General features: G+C 39.3%; 1 protein-coding gene across 1 annotated transcript in view; it reads left to right on the top strand.

Annotated features, from left to right (window-relative positions):
• Window positions 1-5585: 5585 nt before the first annotated feature.
• LOC143392514 (guanine nucleotide-binding protein G(q) subunit alpha) overlaps window positions 5586-22766 on the top strand; it is a 287083-nt gene continuing 269902 nt past the window's right edge. The window contains exon 1 of the mRNA XM_076846074.2: window positions 5586-6479. Coding sequence (XP_076702189.1) covers window positions 6344-6479 — 136 coding nt within the window. The 5' untranslated portion in view covers window positions 5586-6343. The remainder of the gene's footprint in view (window positions 6480-22766) is intronic.

Here is a 22766-nt window from a genome sequence, read left to right as displayed (position 1 = left end):
CTTAGTGATGGCTGATTTTCCATCTGAGGCAAAATTTTGAAGACCATGGTTGAAGAACATTTTACAGGGGGAGTTAAGATTTGGTAGATACCATCTGGCTAAGACAAAAAAAAATGCAGCAACTGCCATGTGGTCAATATGCGATTTCTTTTATTAGAAAACCTAATTTTCATTCATTCAGCACATGTTTATTGAGCCTTTCTTGTACCCTGACACTCTTCTAAGTGCTACATTCCCTAGTGAAAAAAACCTAAAAATCTTGACCTTTTGAGCTTTATATGAAAATCGTAAAAGGTATAAGTCATTATTTGATTTAGAATTATGGAAGTAAAAAATAAGAGACAAATAATTGCCTTGATCATCCCAATATATTTAATTCTAAAATCCAGTCCTCTTCATGTTGTCTTAGATAAAAGGCCCATTTCCAGTGTCCATAGGTATGACATGTTACTAAATGGGGTGTATAAATTGATCCAAATGATGCAGAAATGGGGAGTAAACACTTGGTTGGAAGTGTTGTTATTTGAGATGATAAGCCTGGATTTCAAGAGTCAAAAGTAACACTTTGCCAGATTCAATGGTGTTCCCCTCTAGTCTCAGCTACTCAGGAAGCTGAGGCAAGAGGATGGCTTGAGTCCAGAATATTGGGGCCAGCCCTGGCAAAAGTGAGACCCTTTCTCACACAAACACAAAAACAACAACAATAAAAGTACACTACTTCTGAAGGCCAAAGACCCTTGTTCTTGATTTGAGTTCAGCAAAGCCAGTGAGTCTTGAGGGATAAGGTAACTTCTGTTTGTAATAACTTCAGGACAGGAGGGAAATTCCTATACTAAGTTATTCTTGATAAAAGGATCACAGTTGTGAGTTTAGTACTTTTTTAGTCATTAGCTCATTTGTTTATCAAACATGAGTTTCTCTGTAGGAAACACCAATATATCCAGCTTAAAAATAGCTCCAAACAGATGAATGGATAAAGACAATGTGGTATATATACACAATGAAGTAGTACTCAGCTGTAAAGAAGAATGAAAACCTGTCATTTGCAGCAAAATGGATGAAAATGAAGAATATTAAATGAAGTAGGCAGACAGAGAAAGACAAGTACTGCATGTACCCTCTCATATGCAGAAACTTAAAAAAGTCAAATAGTGACTACTAGAGTCTGGGAAGGGTGTGTGTATGTGGAGGAGGAGGGTGGACAAAGGAGGTTGGTGAGTGCATGCTATGTACATACATGAAAACATAACAATGAATCCTATTAATATGAACAATACACATTAATAAAAATGTTCAAAAATCATAGCTATGGGTAACAACTAAAAAATAATTTGTAGTTACCATCTGGCCGGGCTTTTAGGAGCTGCAAGTCTAGTGCAATCTGAATGTCCTTCAAAGTGTGAAATACTATACTTCCCATGATAATGCTGATTTGGATAGATACAAAATAGATGGATGTAAATAGAGCCAGACAATCACCTAGCTGCATTTTCTGAGCTTGATAAAGGAAAGATGTCAGTGAGGTACTCTGCTTAATATAGAATAGCTTTAAGGTGGATTTTTTTCAAGAGTGGGTGTTTTCTCTGTCAGAAGAAATTATTGTGTCTCGCACAGGTTTTTCATCTTCAACATGTTGGTCCTGAAACCTTCCTTTTACTCAAAAGCTCAGTTTAACAAAATCTTTCTGCTGTTATGAAAACTGTCCTCTAGGTGGTGCCATTTACAGCTCTCTGGGTCTTCCAAGGCCTACTTCTCTTCCTTCCTAAGGAGCAGGTCCATTTTATTTGTTGGCTCTGCTGTCATCTCTGTACAAAAAATCTATTTCCCAGTTCTTGTAGGACCTACAATGCTTCAGGTTGATTTCCAGCTTGTCTTTTCGGGTGCCCATTCTGTGCATACCCACTCTCCTCTGGTTTACTTTGAATGGTACCTTGGATAACTGCTCCTCCACTGGCAATCCATTCTTTTATACATTAGATTAGCAGCAAGTGCTTCTCATTTTGTATTGGTTATTCTTTTATGCATATGAAGTGTCTTCCCAAATAGATTATAAAGTCTTTAAGGGCTTTGTATGCCTCAGGCACCTGGCATAATACACTGCCTGGGATAGGCAGTCTGTGAGTATGTTTGTCAGTGATGTAGGTGAAGGCATTCTTTTATTCATCACTTACTGAATATCTGCTTTAAACTAGGTACTCTTTGGTATGCATTGAAAGCAGGAAAAACAAGATCTCTGCTCTTGAGCAGTTCCTAATCCAAGGTGTGGGGGGGACAGATAATTACAATGGAAGGTATAAGCAATGAGGCAGCCATATTAAATTACTCTGAAAACAAGAGAGGCTCCCTATAAGGCCGGTATGTTGGATTACCCATACAGCTCTTTCCTTCTCTAGAAGGTTCTTTTAGAAATTCTTGGCCTTTTTACTCTTTGCAGAATCACTCCTTGAGGCTGAAATATGCCTTTTACTGTCTCCCCCTTATACCTGATACCCCCAAACCAGGGTGATAGGATTGTTGGGGCAGGTATCCATAGGAAATAAGAACAATCTTTTGTTTTTTCTTTTTCTTTTTTTTTGTGGGTTTTGTGGTATGCTTTTCATTTGGTAATTACTCTTGAATTCTCAAAATGATTTATCATCTCATTGTCTGTCTGGGGTAATATACAATGGCTACTTTAAAGTGGTGTAGATATGTATTTATTGAAAACTATTCATTTTTAATGTGCATTCAAATGTCCCCTCTTCTGTGAAGTCTTTTTCAAGTCTTCTGGAGTAAATTATTCCTTCCTTTATCCCATTATATTGTTACTTCAACTCCCATTAAAAGAAATTGATTTCATCTTGTCTCTTATTATTATCTGTTCAAAGCTTTTTTTGGTACCAGGAGTGGAACCCCCAAGGGGTGCTTAACCACTGAGCCACATCCCTATCTCTTTTTTATATTTTATTTAGAGACAGGGTCTTGCTGAGTTGCTTAGGGCCTCACTAAATTGCTGAAGCTGGCTTTGAACTCATGATCCTCCTGCCTCAGTCTCCCAAGCTGCTGGGATTACAGGCATGCACCACCACACTCTCATTTTGCCTTAAGACTATAAGTCCACTGAAGGCAAGGATCATATTGTATTAATTTTAGTTTCTCTTCCTGAAACTCCACTTTAGTTCTTTACACATAGCAGGCAGTGAATAAATATTTGTTGATTTAATGAATCTGGATTTTGAAACATGATCCATATTTAGTTGCATAATTTAAAGTATATTCTCCTAGAACACACTCAGCAACTTCAGTAGTCTCTGCATAGATTTTGTTTTGACTTAAGTTGTAGGAATATTTGCTTAGTAAATGCTCTCCAGATAGTATGGAAAGGTTTGGGGATATATCTAGTTTCAGGCTTTGGATTTTCTCTTCCTGTTTCCTTCTTGACGCCCATATATGGCTTTATCACTGCACAGTGTTGGTTTTCCTTACTTCCTGATTTCTTCCCAATGTGTAACACATCCTCCTATTGATTTATTGTATCCATTTAAAAATCTGCTAACTGCCAGAGAGTTTTTCTGATGCTAGAGAGATGGGGGTGACAAAACAGACTTTGATTGTTATCTACAATCTTTTCAAACAGTGTAATTCATCAAATAACAGGTCAAATCAGTCAAAAAATTACCTGATAGGATTGACAGCACATTTTGAAAGGTATTTCAAGTCTCAAAGGATACTTAGCTAGGAAGCCAGAGACGTGAAACTTCCTGTCAATTGTTTTTTCAGCATACAAAACGCTGGAATTTCTCAAAAAAAAAAAAAATATATATATATATGTACATATATTATGTACACATATATATTTTTATTTATCCATTAAAAGATGCAAACAATTTTTCTCTTGAAGCAATTTTACATTTCTGCATATTGAATCTTTATTTACTTCATTTAAAATTGTAACTTCATAGCAAGTTTACTGATTTTCTGCAGGTATTCACTTCAAAGTGGTGAGGTTTGTCTTTTCTGCTCCCTGTCCAAGGTGGAATTTAATTATTTTTTAGGCCAAACATCCTTTTGAAAACAGACCTAAAATATAGATTTTGTTTTAAGAACTTCCTTGATCTAAATTCCAGCTCTTTTTCTCTCTCCCTCTGTGTGTGTGTGTGTGTGTGTGTGTGTGTGTGTGTGTGTGTGAAGGGGGGAGGGGAGGAGTGGTAGGGGAGGGGTCAGGAAGGGGTGGAGGATAGGGCAAATGAAAGGAGGAAGTCACACACTTGGAGTCCAAGAACCTTCTACGCATTCTTGTTCCTGATCTGTAGCAACAGTACGGTCATGACCTTACATTGCAGTCTGGATCAGCAGGTTGCACCAGGGATATCTCTGAGAAAACATAAAATGTGAAAAGGCAATTCTCTTCATAACACAGTTTATTCTGAAGGCCTCAGATTCTACCGAGGCAGGAAAGAATATGATTCTTATCTTTTCTAGCTATTAGACCAAATAGAATTTTTTTTCCTATTCATTAGTAGTATATCACAATGAAATATGCAAGCAGTATTTTAAAGTAAACTTCTTCAATCGAAAGTGGAAACCAAACCACCAGAATCAAATTTTGCTCTGGCAATCTTGGATTCTCTATTTTTCTATTTCTTTCCTTTATTCCGCACTATTTGCATTTCCCCAGAAGTAATCCACAATCAGTCTCGGTCTAGAAGGGCAAATTCGATTATTTGGCTGTAAAACATCGTGTGCCTTTTCCAAAACAAGAGAACTGGTAAAACAAACAAAAACAGTCTCAATGGCATGAAAAGTTGGAACCTATCAGGAGGCTCTTGGAAACTTGGGCAGTTTCATTTTTCTGCTCATGATTTAGATTTCTATCTCAAGCTTCTTTGAGGACTTTAGTCTCCCCTTACCCCTCCGGCAGCTAGTGACAATTCCTTCTCATCCCCAGTCGTACCCCACGGTGGAGAGTCTCTGATCTGGGGTCAGAGGCGAAGCTAGATAGCTTCTAACCGAATGGCGTTATAGGAACGGGAAATACTGAAGTGGCTGAGGAGCTGCCACGAGCAGCAGACAGGCGCGGCCGCCGAGCGGGCAAAGCGAGAGCCGGCGCCGCCCGCAGGAGCCGGCAGGGTGTTCGCGGCGCCAGCGGGCGCAGCGGGTTCGCGGGGCTGAATCCCGCGACTTTTCGGAGGGCGGAGGCTGCGTTCCCGGGATGGTGGGCTGGAAGGCAGGCAGAGGCCGCCATATTCCCGCCTTACCACGCCCGGGCGGCCAGCGGGCAGCCGCAGGTCGGCCGCGGCCTCGGCCCTTTGTAGCGGCCGCCGGCTGGCAGGGCGCGTAGGAGACCCGGCCCCGCCCCGAACCCGGACGGGGGCGGCTGCGACCGCTACGCCAGCGGGCCCCGCCGAGGGCGCGGGAGAGGGAGGCGCCCGCAGAGCCGGAGGGGGCCGGCCCAGCCGGGGAGCCGCGCGGGCGAGGCGAGAGCCGCACTGGGAGGCGCGCTGCGGCGGCTGCGAGCCCTGGAAAGCCTTCCAGGAGGGGCCGGGCGGCACCGCCTCCCGGCTCCCCTCCTCCCGCGCTCGCTCCCTCCTCCTCCTCTTCCTCCACCTCCTCCTCCTCCTCCCGCCGCCTCCGTCGCCGCCGCCTCCCTCCCGGATCTGTGCTCCAGTTCAGAGAAAGAAGAAAATGTGTGTGTGTGGCGAGGGGGAGGGCGAGCATTGAGCAGTCGCTCCGCGCCTGGCAATCGGGGCCGGGGGTGGGCGTCTGGTGGAGGCGGAGGCGGAGCGGAGGCGGAGGAGCGCGCGGCGGGCAGGAGAACCGGGTTTGCGCGCGAGCCGGGCGGTGGGCGCCCAGGAGCCGTGACAGGCGGCGGCAAGGAGCGGGCGCGCCGAGCGCTGGGAGCCGTCGGCTGCCGCTCGCTGTGGGGACGCCCCGGTGGATGTGCTCTTGCCGCTGGGCGCACAGCTTAGGGGAGCCTCGGCGGCGGCGGCGGCGGCGGCGGCGACGCGGGGGGCGAGGCGGGCCGCCGGTTCCTGGGGAAGGAGTCGCGAGCGTCTGAGCGAGGCCGGGTGCGGCGGCCTTCCCTCGCGCGCCCTCCGAGCCAGCGCCCGCGAACGCCTCCTGAACCCGCCTCACTCCTCTGGGCGGCCCAGGCCGCCGGCTCCGCCGATCCCCCGGCCCACCTGGTGGCCCCGGCCCTGGCCGCCACCCCCGCGGCGGTTCCCCGAGCTCGTCCCGGACGCGCGCCCGGGCGGCGGGGGCTCAGCGGCCACCGCTGCCTCGGGGGAGCGAGGGCGGGAGGGTGTGTGTGCGCGCGTGTGAGCAGGGGGTGCCGGCGGGGCTGCAGCGGAGGCACTTTGGAAGAATGACTCTGGAGTCCATCATGGCGTGCTGCCTAAGCGAGGAGGCCAAGGAAGCCCGGCGGATCAACGACGAGATCGAGCGGCAGCTCCGCAGGGACAAGCGGGACGCCCGCCGGGAGCTCAAGCTGCTGCTGCTGGGTGAGTACAGCTTGGGGCTAGCCTCCCTGGGCCCTGCCACCGGGCCTCTCTGGCCCCCGCCCACTACCTCAGGTCTCTGGGGGCAGCTGCCCTCCGCGACCCCCACCCCCGGGTGCCCGCCGCTCGCCCCTTTCCTTCCTATGCGCGCCCCCGGCCACTACCCGCACCCTTGCGGGCGCGCGCGCGTACACACACACACACACACACACACACACACACACACACGTTCGGGCTGCCCTTCCCTGTGCTTCGGTGTGTGCCTGTTCGTGTCCCAGAGGGCTGTGCATTTTGTGCTGTGCATCTGCTAAGTGGCAGATCACTTGGGGCTTAGACGCGGGGATGGGAAGGTGGGCTATAGCGTTGATCTTTCTGTGTAGTGACCGCGGTGCCGGGTGGGTTAGTGAAGCCGGGAGCTGTGTGTGTCCCAGAGGGTCGCGAGTCGAACCAGGGAGCTTTGGGGGATGGCGAATGGTGGGGTGGCCTTTGTGCATCCATTATCTTGCATTCTGGGGTCTGGAGGGAATGGTGGATTGGTGGGCAGACTCGATACTGGATCCTCCAAGAAGTGATGAGGATACCGAAGAAAGGGGCTTATGTTTTGGGGGCGGGGCGGGAGGGCAAGCCCAAACGTGACATACAAGTGCTGTTCTCTAGCCACTAGACCACTGAAAGGAGAGACCCCAGAAGAGTTTCTTGGCCGGTGGATGGTGACAGGCGTGTTTCTCGTTTGCACCATTTCTTCCGGATAAAGATGAGGGATAGGAAAGCCTTGTGTTGTGTGGTTGTTGACAGCGAAGGGTGTCTTTTGTTTAATGAGGCGACCCAGATGTAGGCCTGAATTCACAATAGTTACTACGGAAAACCAGTGCAGCCGCTCAGTTACTCTCCTGGAAACAAATAGAAACCTTTTGTTTAAAACGGACAGAATTTTAATATCTTTGGAATCTGGGCTAGAAGGAAAACGGAAGCATACAGCAGAAATTTCCTCTAATCTCTAAAAGAAAGAAAGAAAAACCCACCCAACATTCTGCTTTAACATTAAGTTAGCAAGAAAATGCCATTTCTCAAATAGGAATTCTATTGATTATTATCTCTGAGAGAATGTTCAGAATCAAGTCATCAGGGTTCACATACAAGCCAGCTTGACATAACTCTGAGCTATTATGGTAGGAAGAGCAAACAGCTTTGCAGTAACAGGCCTGAAAAATGTCTGCACTTGTGTTCTAGATATTTGCGTGTGTAATAAATACATTTCTCAAACGTTTCTGTGAAAAAAGAATATTGTTAAGATATGAGAAGCATGCCTTTTCTTTCTTATCTGGAGCATTCCATCTGCTAGCTCAAGGAACCAATTGCCTTTGGGACTGAACTACTTATGTACTGGATTATTTACAAGCAGGAACAAAATATAATGATCACAAATAGTTACCAATAGTTAATTCATATGTCATGATTTATGTCTTCATTTTGAAACCTGATTAGATAGGTGTGAACATATTTACAAAGAATAGAGGCAAAGAGTTGAATGAAAGATGTGAGCTCCAGGGAATGAAAGAAGCCAGGGGAGGGGAAAACTGGGATTGAAAAGTGGAGGTCCTTTTTTAATTCTCCTTCCTTTTCTCATTTGACCCTACTTCAAATGGCTGAAAACATGAAATTGAAGGTGTTTTTTTGAATTCTCAAGATTGAGAAGAAAATAGTGAGAGCAAGAGAAACATATAGTGTTCAACTACATGATGTAAGAGAAAAGCATGTGTTTGGAGGGACTTGCCTTATGACCTGGGTTTTATTTTTCTTTTTCCTTGTTGACAATCTATAGGTTTTTGCAAAGCTCTGAACAGGGCCTTTGAGGTTCCTTTAACCAACCCTAACTGCCAGAAATGTGACAGTTCTGGGCCCAGCAGCTCTTGAGTTAAATAAAGCCTAGGGGTTTGTTAAAGACCTTGGGGTTTAAATGTCTAAGAGGGAACCCTCTTATATAGCTGCTTAATTACATATTGTATATTTGGGTAATACTGTGCTTTTAAAAATGAACTTGCGAGATGATTTTCTGAGGAAAGAAAATGTAAACTAAATCAGTTTTACTACTAAAGTGGAGCTAGTATGGATAACTTTTTTTATTTTATTAGATATTTGAGCAGGATTTATTAACCCAGCCCCACCTCATCTCCCAAATATGGCCTGGTAGAAGTAGGAGAAAAATACATGAATTCAGCACCTACATTCATTACTGAATTATACAGTTATAATTATACTGTATAATGTATAATTACTGAATTATACATTATACAGTTTTCTCAGAAATATGATCCTTGGACACCATGTACAAATTGTTATTGCTTCATATTCTAGATATGTTGCTTTTGTAACATAACTACTGTGCTTCCTATACTATTTGTATAGTAATGATATATATTAAACATAGATTTTTATGTGTATGTATAGGTGCGTGATTTCACAAGTTTATGAGTTGAAGAGGGAAACCAGGGTAGATTTGAACAAGGGGAGATCTTGGGGAGTGGTTCTGTATGAGGAATTTCTGAGGTGCTGCTTTGTGAATAGACTGAATTTTTTGGTTCCTTCCTTCATTTAAATGACACCTGTCCAGAGGAGATTGCAGAATGTATCCTGTCACAGTTTAAAGATCTGCTAGTATTTTTAACCAATTTATTTAAATGGAGGAGTCACCTTATGTTGAAATGAAATTCAATATAAAATTATTTTCTTAGTAAGTTTTAGTTCAAGGCATGACACCATTTTAATGGAAAAGGATTTGCTTGGCAGAGATGAAAGTATTGACTCTTGCATTTGTTCACATAATTATTTACTTTTACATAGTAATAATATAGAAACATTAGAAAAGGAAAATAGTGGTTATCTGACTAGATAATCAGGTGTGGCAGTAAAATTTGGGCTATTTTGATTCATATTCAGCAATTATGCCAAAGTCTTCCAAATTTATTCCATAATACCTAATGTTTTGGTTTTTGTTACTAAAAAAATGAACTCTGAAGATCATGATTTTATTTGCCACAGGTAAAACATTACAGATTATAGATTACCTGCCTCTATAATTTAAAAAATTCATTCTATTCACAAATTTTAAATGGAAGAGTAACATTAAATTCTGAATTCTTGTTTTCTTAAACTTATCCATTCTTTTTTAAAATATATATTTTTGGACACAATATCTTTATTTATTTATCTTTATGTGGTGCAGCGGATTGAACCCAGGGCCTCACACATGCTAGGCGAGCGCTCTACTGCTGAGCCACAACCCCAGCCCAACTTATTCATTCTTTGAATCATTTATTAGTGTTTATTTTCTTTGAAACCTGAAAGAAAACTTTATATTCTACACAGATATACAAGAGAATATTTTATCTTGGCTTAACTTTTCTATATTTTCTAGGTATAGAGTACATAATTTCATTTAATTGATTCATATCATGAGTATTTACTAAATGTTTCTATTGGTGGCACAGAGGTTATACTATTTAATATTAATTTGCATTTAGATCTATTTGAAACAAGTAGACCTGAGTGTTTACTTTAGGTCTTAGATATTCATTGTGAAGTTTTATTCAGTTCCTCAAAGATATATTTTTCTCCCTGTTGGCCTGTTTTTATTTTACATGTGTCTGAAATATTTACTCTTTAGATTATAATCAAATAGGAAGATTTAATAAAAGTTTTTTATTGATTGTTTTCCACCTATTGAAAACAGGCAAAGATTAGGTCAATTTTAAATGGAAGGTTATATATTGATTTTCTGAACAGAGTTACATATGTGTAGATTTTCTTCTGTTCTGCACTATAAGCGTGTGAGGGTAGGATTGTGTCTGTGTTCACTGTTAAATTCCAGCTTCCAGCACAATATCTAGCTAGAATGTTCTCAATAGATATTGGCTGAATGAATGATTTTATTTATGACCCTCTTGCTAGAAATTGTGACAATAATGAATACATTATAGAGACATGGGGATCTGTAATGTTTTATCTGTGGCAGATAAAATCATGATCTTAAAAATAATTGTACCTTTAAGTAGTCCTAATAACACTCTCTCTGGAAATACCAATTGATTACAGATGCATTTTAGAATAGGAGGTGTTAATGTTAGATGTTACATTACATGTTGAACCAGTGTATTACAGTTCTGTGCTGGGTGCATTTGGGAATGATAGCAGTCATACTTGAAGAAGGAAGGTTGAAAGGAAAAAGAAGGAATTCTTAGCCATCCACCCCCACCCTCACCTTTTTGAGAATCCTGGACCTTGAGCCCAGGGCTTTGTGCATGCTAGCCAAGTACTCTGCCACCGAGCTACATCCCCAGCCCTTCCTAGTTTTTACTCTGAGGCAGGGTCTTGCAAAGTTCCCCAGGCTGGCCTTGAACTTGAATCTTCCTGCCTTGGCCTCTGAGTTGCTGGAATTACAAGGTATATGTACCATGCCTGGTTTCTTAATTACTTTTATTATGAAGAGACTAGTTTAAACCTATCATCTTTTTGTCATATATTTTTCTCTATGGTATACTGATCAGTGGGAATTTTTATTTTTATTTTTTTTTCTAGAATATAAGTGAGCATCAAGCAGATTCTTGTGATTTTCTCATATCACAAGACAGGTGAAGTTTAGGCCAGTTTTACACAGTGGTAGTTAAATACAGAGTATTAGGAATTGTAGATGGGACATTTTAAATACAAAGAGTATACATTTATACTAAAAACTGCACGGCAGGCTGGGAGTGCTCCAGCCAATTTAGACTAGATGCACATCAGGGTGAAAGTGCCTTTCCCTCTGTCCACCAGTAGTTCATTTGTGAAGAATGGGCATGTTAATGGAGGAAAGTGGGTATGTATGTTCATTGTTTGAACTAGTCTAGTGGCTGTCTAGGATGACTCCTGAGGACCCAAGAATGAAAGCATTCCTTTAAGTAGTCCTAATAACAGCCTCTGGAAATACCAAAATGTGTTTATGATGCTGCTTTTAAGAACTGATGGATTTTATTTTTTGCTACTCTTTTAGCTTCCAAGTGTTGAATATGTTTCTAAATGTCAGAATTTATATGGATGCAATTTTTTGAAAGAAATTGCTTATAGTTTATATCTGAAGATTGAAGTGAGAACATCCCTCATAAAAATAAAAACTGTACCTCTGACTAATAGAGCTTTTGGAATAAGATTTCACATTGAATTTTGTAGCAAAATTCATTGTTTAGATCTGCCTTGTAACTGTTAGTTCTGTGCATATATGTTATTTCTTTATATGGGAACTTGACCTGGTTAAAATCCTGCTGAACAGTGAAATTATTCCATGTGAATGTATTCAAATGTTTTTACATAGGTTTTGAAAAGAGAACCAGAAGAATCATTTAGTAGCCATTTTGTTTACTACAAATAAATTTCATAGCCTCTTTTTTATTTAGAAAAAACCAACCTAGCTGTTTTTTTAAGAAATGGCTCTTGTTCAGTTTTTAGAAGTGCCTAATAAATGTAGTTATGGTCTTTATTACAGATGAATTTTTAAGAACCTGAAACAGCTTTTGCAGTTTTGAGACTGCATGTTATGCTAAACTTAACAGAAAAAAGGAACAGACTTTTTTTTCATGATCTAGGGAAACTTATACTTGAAATGAAATTAGCAACATTTTCTAAGGATGATTTTGATTCTAGCATTTATATTAATTTTTCCTTACGGGGAATTATTAGTTCTGTTGATATTAGTGGAAATGTTGTTTGGATGTTATAGAAAAGAAATAGGGAGCTCAAAGAGAATGTCTTGAAAGAAAGAGAAGCCATTTTAAGAATGTTAAGATTGTTTTCTTGCTAAGAAGGTGGAGTGAATCTGTTAAGACAGTCTATTGGGTTGAGAGAAATACAAGTATTTGTAGCAGCAAATTTAAAGTCTCATTTCTGGTTGAAGAGGGAGGCAGAGGCATTTTTCAAAGGGAAAAATTTTGTAATAGCTTTTAAGTAATCTTAAGATCTTTACAGAATTAATCCTAGGGAAGTGTGAAATAGCAATCGAAGGTAAAATGTGTGATTGTTGGTAATTAAGTCTGTGGTAATAACTGACTACAGTAAACAGTAAACATTAAAGAGAGTGATTCTTTGACGCAGTTTTGTATGAACAGTTGTAACTAATAAAATTATAGGAAGTTGTTCGACAATCACCTTTGATTTGTTGCATTACTGATATGTAAGAAATCTTTCTGATTTCTCAAACAACATGTAGTTTAAAAAAAAAAAAAAGAACCTACACATATAAAACGAGTTAATGAATCCTAAATGGTCACAAATCTGTGCATACAAACAAAAATAAACATAGATGTTATGATTAGAGCCCCAAAGTGAATTTGCTGTATAGCTCTGTATTAACTTTTATACCTGTTCATTATTTTTGAAACCAGTATAGCATATTGTTATAAGCCTTCATGGTTAATATATTTTTTGTGTGTTTTTGGTGCTGGGATTGAATTCTGGGGCTTATGCATTTTAAGCATGCACTCTACCACTGAACTACACCCCCAACCCCCTCCTAGTTCAGTTGCAAAGAAAAAATTAGTATTATTAAAAACTAAAATTATGCAGATGTCTCAAATTCATTTATTCAATAAACACTCATCAATTACTGAAAATAAACATTTCCTGTAAAATTTCATATCAGGCATACATTAAAAAGGAAGTTGTATATGAAATGTTGGCCTAACGAACAAATATTAAACACTCACTGTGTGCAAAATAATGTGTGAGGTATTCCTTATTTTATTTGCCAATGGCAAGGACTAGGAGTATTTCTCACAAGCTTGTTAAGTAGTTGCCCATATTCTGGCATGTCCTACTAATTTTTGGCCTTCCTGGCTTTGGCTTTTCTGTTGGCTCTTCATACAAAGAAAACAACAAAATAATCTGAATGAAGGCCATTGTAGGAGCTTTCTGGGGATTTACAACTGGGGAAAGCAGATGATTTTGAGAATTTGGATTTCTAAGTTTATATGCATTATTTTCTTTGAGAATGTCATTTTTGTGTTTAAATGTGGGAACCTGTTTATGATTGCTTGTCTTATGTTTCTACTGGATTGGAAGTTTCATGAGGGCAGAGATAAGTCACTTTTCTTTATCATAGCATCACACAATGCTTACTTAGTTGATTTCACAGTGATTTTATTACTAGTAACTAAGGGTGTATGGGTATCTGGATTCCCCAAATAAAGCAATGGAAGTGAATTTAAACTTCTTGCCTTCTTTTAATAGAATCATCCATAGTAGATTCTTCATTTTCTGCTGCTCTTTGCTGTTTTGTGGGCCACCTGGGGCACAGTAAAAGGAATTCTGTTTTAAAGACCGGATGGTTTGGCTTTTTGCCTGTCTCAGTTATTCTCTAGGGAGAGTATTTCAGGTGAACATTCTCATATTGTTTCAGGTTGAAAAGCCAAAGGCTGTGGATTCAGCAGTTCCAATGGAAAGACTGTCCTTTGACATTTGAAAATTCCATGAACCCCTTATTACATGATTAATCTTGGATTTGGATTGTGAGCAGTTGATTGCTTTAGAAACAAAATAATCATCTCAAGGAAGTGTATAATGGATTGTGGTGTGGTTGAGAATTAAAATATTTTTAATATCATTATTTTCCTGAAACCTCACAGAAGGAACTATAATTGATCCACATATTAAAGAAAAAGAGGTAGAGCAAGACTTTTTGGCTCTGTTGTAGTAAGTGAATAGAGGTGTTTAGAAACATAATCATGTGTGTTTCTATTTAACTTGTGTTTTTTTTCCCCTTTGTAGCACTGGAATCAAAAGTTAATTGCCTTTTTTTTTTTTTGGTCACCACTTGGTAAAAAAAATATAAATAGAATTTTCTCTCTTTTTTTGTTTTAAAAGCATTTTTCATCATTTTAAATGTTTCTCTTCTACATTTCCTTTGCTGTGGGAACAGTAGGGTGATTGGTTGCCTCTTCTACTACCATACATTTCCTGGTGACTGCAGCTGTCTAGTTGTTTCTAAAGAAAAATGCTCCAGTGATTTTACCCACCCCCCATTATTCAGGCTCCCAGTCATTTACTACAGGTACCCCCAATCCCTTCCATGTGAATGCTATTTATTCACCCATTTTTAAAAATTTTTTGTTTTTTAGTTGTAGTTGGACACAATGCCTTTATTTTATTTATTTATTTTTATGGTGCTGAGGATCGAACTCCGTGCCTCTCATGTGCTAGGTGAACGCTCTACTGCTGAGCCACAACCTCAGGCCTCATTTTCCCATTTACTCTTACCATGTCTTCCTGAAAACCGCTGGGAGGGGTTCCTCAGATTCTCTGGTTTGCACATTTCCTTAAGATTTAGAGAACTTCTAAGTTGATACTTCTGTCAGACATCATGTGGCAGTGAGCTGGTGAGAGGGGAAGTTGGGTGCTTTAATACATTAAATGAAATGGATTTGTGAACGTGGGTGTAGCAGATGATTAACTTTCTTTTGCTGTACTTACTCTGGGTTGCAGAGCAAAATTTGTTGTTACTGAAATAAATGTAAAATTCTCCTTCCTTTTCCAGAGGGCAGGGACTTGAGATTGGTTCATGATTACCAGCAGAGAATTAGTGAGCCAGAGCTGGGTAATATAAGGGGCCACTGGGTTGCAAAATAGGATGCAGTGTATTTGTTGGAAGGGGAAAAGATCCTGTAAGCTGTAGGTGGATGTGGAGTTATGTCACATCTTTTTCATTTAACTGTTTGTATGTCCTGGTCTCAGTTACTTGAGAACTTTAATGACATCTCTTTCTGATTGCATTTCCTTGCAGATATTAAGGAGGATGATAGTAACCATGTCCTTTGTTACACCTAGGCAGCCTTTAGGGTTTTTTTTTTTTTTTTTTTTTTTTTTTTTTTTAAAGGGAAAGATGCTGTACTTTCTTGCCATGTGAATTGATATTTTATGATCTATGCTTTGCACAGCACCTTCAGCCTTCATGATATACATTCTTTCTGCAGATGGCAAATGCAGTTTTCCTCTTGTCCTAGAGAGCTGACCCATTTCCTGTGACTTGTTCTAATAATACAGGATGACTTTAATGTTAGTTCATAGCTTGTCCTTAAAAGAATGCCAGATACTTAAGTATTTAACCCTCTTGGCTCTCTTAACTCGTGTAATATATTTTTGAGAATTGACAAACCATGTGATGATTTAAAAACAATGGCAGACTGGCTTTGTGAAAATTTATTTGACTAAATAATTAAACACACCTTATGACTGTGCATTCTGTATTAATTATGTTTATTTGTTCTAAAACCTGCAGCTGAAAAGCTATCTAGTATTCCTGCCTTACCTCTGAAATTTTTTTTCCCCTCATAGAACTAACCTTAGGTTATTTTTGTTCCTTTGTTTTGCTGCTTTTTCTATAACAACCTGTAGAATGAAGAGATTGGATGAAATGATCTCTAAGGACTTTTGAAACTTTTTCTGCTTCCCTTCTGCAGCTTCTGCATCTCTGCCACTTTCTGTCTAAACTCATCTGTGGATGAAGGGTCTGAGGTCCCCCTACCCGCTTTCCAGTGGTGGTAGACTGAACAAGGGAGCATTGCTGGATGGGCTGCTCCTAACTGCCTGGATCTTTTTTTTTTTTTTTTAAATATATTTTTAGTTGTTGATAGACTTTTTTTTTTTTTTAATTCATACGCGGTGCTGAGAATCGAACCCAGTGCCACATGCCAGGCTACCACTGAGCCACAGTCCCAGCCCCTGGCCTGGATCTTCTCTCTTTTCCCTCCATAATAGCTTTGAGTGCCCTACAGGCAGCTTACCACTTGGGGGCAGGGGGGCGCAGCGAGGGAGGAGGGCCTGTGAATGAGGCCTTAGCAAGTCTGTCCAGAGCTCCCCCTCCTGCTGTCTGGCATGCTGCTGATAGTTGCACTGTCTTCATAGGGAATGGTATCAAAAACCTCCTGTTGTATCAGCATGGGTCTCTTGCTTCCTGCAGGAAGGGTGATATCCTGGGAGGCACTGAGGTGGAGCATAAGAGGCACAGTGTTCAGGCACTGCTCTGCTCAAGCCTGGGTCTTTTCTTATGTATCCTTAATCAGTTTTCTTTCACTCACTACTTCTTTTTTGTTTGTTTGTTTTTTCTTGACTGGGCCATATCATTACTTTTCATGTGCCTACAAGTAATCTCTGCTCTTCAAGTCCATGTCTGCCGTTTTTAGTTAGTGCTGGCTGGTTTGCCTTGTGAGCCCGGGCACCAAGAAGGCCACATATACCAAAGCAGAACACATTTGGGGAGTTGATTGTATCTAGATCTAGTAGGTCCCTTTTCCCTTTTCCTCATCTTTCCAGGAAAGATTCAGCAGTAAGCCTTGACTCATTTGTGTTCATTTCTTCTTCTGTTATTGTGTCACTATTTCCTTGGGGCTCCCAGTGAAACTAGAAAAACATGCATAGCATAGATACTGAGATAAAAAGATATTTATGTGTTTTTTTTTGTTTTAAATATATTTAATGGTGTAACCTCTGACCCATCCTCATTTACCATGACTGTGATCAGAGGAACCTTAAAATAGTAACTTCCTACCCTTATGTGCATATATGATTACATGACCTGTGTAACTCTACATCATGTACAACCATGAAGTTACACATGAAGTTACACTCCATTTATGTATGATGTGTCAAAATGCATTCTACTGTCATGTATAACTAATTATAACAAATAAAAATATATTTAAAAAAAAGTAACTCCCTATGTCCTTTGTCTGCATCTGGAGAAAGGGCTTTGGCCAAAGAAGGAACAGCCAGATTCTTACCTGAGGCCTGGAGAAATGCTATAAAAAAGGGCCTAATTCTTCTGATGGTGTCAGGCAGGGGATTGGCATTCCTGGGCACCTGCTTTCCTCCTGGCCCACTGCCTTTTCATTATCTGGTCAGCATCAGGCTTTGATCTTAGATTTGGAGTTGGACAGGTGCTGGGGGTAAAAGAGAGCAAAGGAGAATAATGGGGAGTCCATGGGACTTGGAAGGGTGGAGGGTATTTGCTAATAGGGGTGGTACAGTTGTTTCTTTGCCAGGCTCTGGAGGGAAAGAGAAGAAAGCACAGGAGAGGTGCCTGTGACTTTGCTTGGTGTTCTCTACCAGGAAGAGCTAGGCTAATGCTGCTTCCTCTGCTGGCTCTAACACCTAACCATATTTCTCCATCCTCTCATATGCTGTGTGGTTCTTTTAGATGGTAGATTGAGAGATGAAGTATAGAAGCCTGGGTTGGATAGAAGTTTATATTGTAGATACTCTGTCCTGCAGGTTACATAGACTTAAGCGCAGAGCTTATGTGGAACACTCCAGAAAACCATTCACATATTAAAATAAAAATTGCAACATGGCTCCTCCATTATTGTCTTAAGAATTCTGTTCATTTAGCGGTAGGTTATGAGAGTGTCTCTTGAGACATCCTCATCCAGGAAATCTGCTTGCTTCTCTTACAATGGAGTGCCTTTCAGTGGTCCAGGGCAGTAGAAGATAAGCAATTTCATGAGGTATTCTTGCTAGATAGATTCATACTCAGGTGGAGACATGTACTGCAGAAGTAATTTTGCAGTTTGTAGATCAATTGGGCCATTACATCCAAGCCTAGCAGTGGACTTTGTGTGTGCACATGTGCGCAAATGAAAACATGCTAAGCCCACACTTACCATTGAGCTATATCCCCAGCCCTTTTCTCTAAAAATCTTAAAGTTACTTAATCCCTATTTCTGATTATGACCAGCATTCAAAATAGAGTTGTGTTGATCTATATTATCAACGTAAGAGGATTTCTTGACTCAAAGTATGGGCAGGTATATTTTGAAAAATCTGAATAATTTTGAATAATTCAAGAGAAGAATTAGATAGTGCTGAAACAAAAAGATACTTGAAATCAGTCACCCAATGATTTATTTTTTCCTAATAAATATATTCTTCCTTTATATTATATAATGTATCTTTAAGTATTGTGGTCGGGACTGGATTTATGTTATATTTTATAACTGGTTTTATTGCTAGTCACTTCCACAAACTAATGAATTGCCATATATTGGCTCCTTTTGGAGGCAAGCTTGGCTCTGATCTGGCATCTGGAGGGGGCAAGGTCTTGCTGTGATCAAGGACTAACGGCCTCTGAACATTCTAGTTTCTCCTGCTGTGCCATGGGTCATTTAAATGTTCTCCAAACTACAATAGAAATGACTAGAGATTTCAGGCATATATAACCTTATGTAGTGATGATTCCCATAAATTTCCCATCTTCTGTGGGACAAGAAACCTGTATGTTGCTTTATTAGTTTGTGACAATATGTATTTTCTTAGAATTTGTATTTCCATAAAATCTTTGACAGAGTTGCATTGTTTTAAAAATATATTTTTTTTTAGTTGTAGCTGGACACAATGCCTTTATTTTTATTTAGACACAATGTCTTTATTTTTAGTTATTTATTTTTATGTGGTGCTGAGGACACAGTTCCTCACCTGTGCTAGGCGAGCACTCTACTGCTGAGCCACAACCCCAGCCCCAAGAGTTGCATTTTAATAGAGGAAAGTATAGGACTTCATTCATATCTTTTTAGGGAAATTTTAATTCCCATTATATTTTCATGAAAATCACCAGCTTTGTCCATTGAGAAACACGTTTTCTGTAGGGCTTTCTACTCCAAGTCATGGTTATTATGAGAATACAAATCTCTTAAGTTTTTCTAAATCTCCAGAGTCTATGAATTGCTACTCAAGTTACAGTGTATCCTTCCCAGAATTAATTAATACATCTAGCATCCCCTAGTCCTGAGTCATGAGGTCACCCAATGATTTATTTTTTCCTAATAAATATATTCTTCCTTTATATTATATAATGTATCTGCAAGTATTGTGGTCGGGACTGAATTTATGTTATATTTTATTTTGTTTTTGAAATGAAATAAAGAAGGAACACTTGACATATATATCCTCTGGTTAAGATAGAAAAAAAAATAGTTATTTGATGAGAAAACTGTTGTATTTAATAGTTCAAATTTTTTTCTTTTTTAATATTTATTTTTTAGTTTTAGGTGGACATAATATCTTTATTTTATTTTTATGTGGTGCTGAGGATTGAATCCAGTGCCTCACACATGCTAGGCAGGCACTCTACCTTTGAGCCACAACCCCAGCCCAATAGTCCAAGTTTTGAGTCAAAAGGAGAGGTTTGTTTTTTTCCATTTGAGACTATGTTCTTAAGGAATGCATTATTATCATGTTAGCCTTTTTTTTTTAAAAGAGAGAGTGAGAGAGGAGAGAGAGAGAGAGAGAGAGAGAGAGAGAGAGAGAGAGAATTTTTTTTTTTTTAATATTTATTTTTTAGTTATCGGTGGACACAACATCTTTGTTTGTATGTGGTGCTGAGGATCGAACCCGGGCCGCACGCATGGCAGGCGAGCGCGCTACCGCTTGAGCCACATCCCCAGCCCCTCATGTTAGCCTTTGAGTGACAGCCCCATTTGTTATTTGTTAAATCTTATTTTTCAACAATTTTGAAATTTTACAAATAAGGCAATTTTTTTGCACAAAATTTGAAAAAAACTGTTTAAAAATTTATCCATAAATTTCTTCAAAATGCACCAGTCTAACTTAAGAACCATGATCTTTTTCTGTGTATTATTTCTTTCTAGTCTGTGTGTTTCCCCATCCCCCGTTTCTCATGTAGGTGTAATCATGCTGTAGTTTAGCAGTATGTTGCAAGCATTTTCTACATGACAGTAGAGTTCATATTAATGTTTGAAATAGCTGTGTAAGATTTTGTCGAAAAGATGTATACTAATTTGTTTACTCAGTCCCTTTTTTTTGCGTTAGTTTTCTTTCAGTGTTTCCATTTGAAAAATAATGTTGTGATAAAGTTCTTGGTGGATAGCTTTTAAAAACACAAAACAATTTTGTTAGAGAAGGTTCATAGGTTATAGGACATAAAAACTTTTTACAACTCTTTACACTGTTTACATATACCCAAAGTATATTCTAAAATGATTGTATACAGTTGGTAACATTGGTTAGTATTATGAGAGCATCAGTAAGTTAGTAGGTAAAAAATGGTTATGTAATTTTAAATTTGCATTTATTTGATCACTAGTGAGAACAATCATTTTCCCATGTTTGTTTTTAGTTATATATCTTATTTTGTGATTTGTCTATTCATTTCTTTTGCCTATTTTTGAGCTCCAAACATACAAATGAAACTAGCTTTTTGTCATATTTGCTGCAATAAACTTGACCCCAGTCTGTTGTTTTTCTTTTTTTTCATTTGTATTGTTTAAAACGGAAGTTTTTAAAATTATCAAGCCAAATCTGTTGATCTTTCCCTATTCTGTTTTAAAACAAAAATCTTAATCAGCTTTAGATATTCCATGAAAGCCAGATTTACTGCCATTGGTTTTGGCAAAACTAGATTGAATGTAGTGTGTTATACATCACTGTTGTATGATTCTTTTTCTTTCAAAATGAAAATGAAGTATACATATCTGTTCACACAGATCCTATAACATGAGCCATTCTATATATAATTGCCTTTTTTGGGGTCCAGTAATGTGTAAGATATCTTGCCATGTTAATATAAATTTTTTCGCATAATTTTTATGATTTTTTAGTGTTCCAGTATTTTTTGTTTTCTTTTTGCTGTGCCCTGGGATGGAATATACGGCCTTAAGCATGCTAGGCAAACTCTCTACCCTGAGCTTCATACTCAGCCTCCAAAGTATTTTGAATCATACAGAAGGGGATATAGCTACCAGCTCATAAAAGCCAGCTGTGTACATTTTTTTGTCAACTCTATATTCAGTGACTTCACTTTGGCAGCTTGAAATTAGTCATGGTGGGAGTGTTTACACCACAGAAATTGGTAATAAATATTTATCAGGACACCACTCTTTATACTTGACCCCTATTGATGAATAGTTACTTTGAGTCCATTAATTTTTTTTTAAACAGTCAGTGCAACTGTGAACATGGTAGGGAATACTTTGTACACTTTTATGATTGTTTCCCTCAAATAAATTCCCCAGAGTTTGATGATTTGCCAATGATAGGGTTATTTCAAATGTTGATACATGTTAACCACATTGCCTTTCAGAAAGGTTCTATTGGTTTGCTTTCCCACCCCTAGTTTCTGTTTTTGGCTGTTTTGACCTATTTCACTATCATTGGATTATGCCAATCTGAGGGGCAAAAAAATGTTCTTGCATTGATTTGCATTTTATTGAATTGATTTATTTTAAACAGTTTTTATTTTCTAAGCTGCCTATAAGCCCCTTCACCTACCTACAAAAAATAACTAATAAATGTTTCAGTTTATTATTTAAATTAGTATATTTAAGAAAATACTTTAAGCTTCCACATTAATTTTTTAAATTTGTTCTAATTAGTTATACATGACAGTGTGTGTGTCAAGTTTGTGTGTCTCCCCGTCTCCCCTTTCTCACATAGGTGTAATCATGCTGTAGTTTAGCAGTATGTTGCAAGCATTTTCTACATGACAGTGTAGAGTTCATATTAATGTTTGAAATAGCTGTGTAAGATTTTATCGAAAAGATGTATACTAATTTGTTTACTCAGTCCCTTTTTTTTGACAGCAGAATGCATTTCGATTCATTGTACACAAATGGAACACAACTTTTCATTTCTCTGGTTGTACACGATGTAGGGTCACACCATATGTGCAGTCATACATGTTCCTAGGGTAATGATGTTCATCTCATTCTACCATCTTTCCTGCCCCCATACTCCCTCTCCTTTCCTTCCTCCCCTTTTTCCAAAGTTTCTCTATTCTTCCCATCCCCCCCACCCCTCCCATTATGGATTAGCATCCACTTATAGAGAGAACATTCTGCTTTTGGTTTTTTAGGATTGGCTTACTTTGATTAAGCTTCCACATTATTAACATACATTACTAGAAATTAGAAACTTCTCTTTATTTCTAGAAGGATGAAATACTCCAGGCCAAAATCCCTAGGAGGAAGAAAAAGGAACAAGATTACATGACAGGCTTAGTTATATATTGTATTATAGAAGCACAAAAGTTCTTTATTGTGATGAAGTTCAATTTACTTTTTCTTTTGTTGCTTGTGCCTGAAATAATTGCTAAATCCAAGATCATAATGACCACCTTTGTTTTCTAATGAGAGTTTTATAGTTTTGGTTAGGTATTACATGTGGGTCTTTGATCCAGTTTGAGTTGCTTTTTTATATTGTGTGAGGTAGTGTTCTGACTTCATTCTTTAGCATTGGAATGATCCAGTGGTCCTACCA

The sequence above is a fragment of the Callospermophilus lateralis genome, chromosome 2 (genome assembly GCF_048772815.1).
Source record: "Callospermophilus lateralis isolate mCalLat2 chromosome 2, mCalLat2.hap1, whole genome shotgun sequence".
Classification (NCBI taxonomy): Eukaryota; Metazoa; Chordata; class Mammalia; order Rodentia; family Sciuridae; genus Callospermophilus; species Callospermophilus lateralis.
The sequence above is the reverse complement of the archived record's forward strand: the minus strand, read 5'-3'. Positions and strand labels throughout refer to the sequence as shown.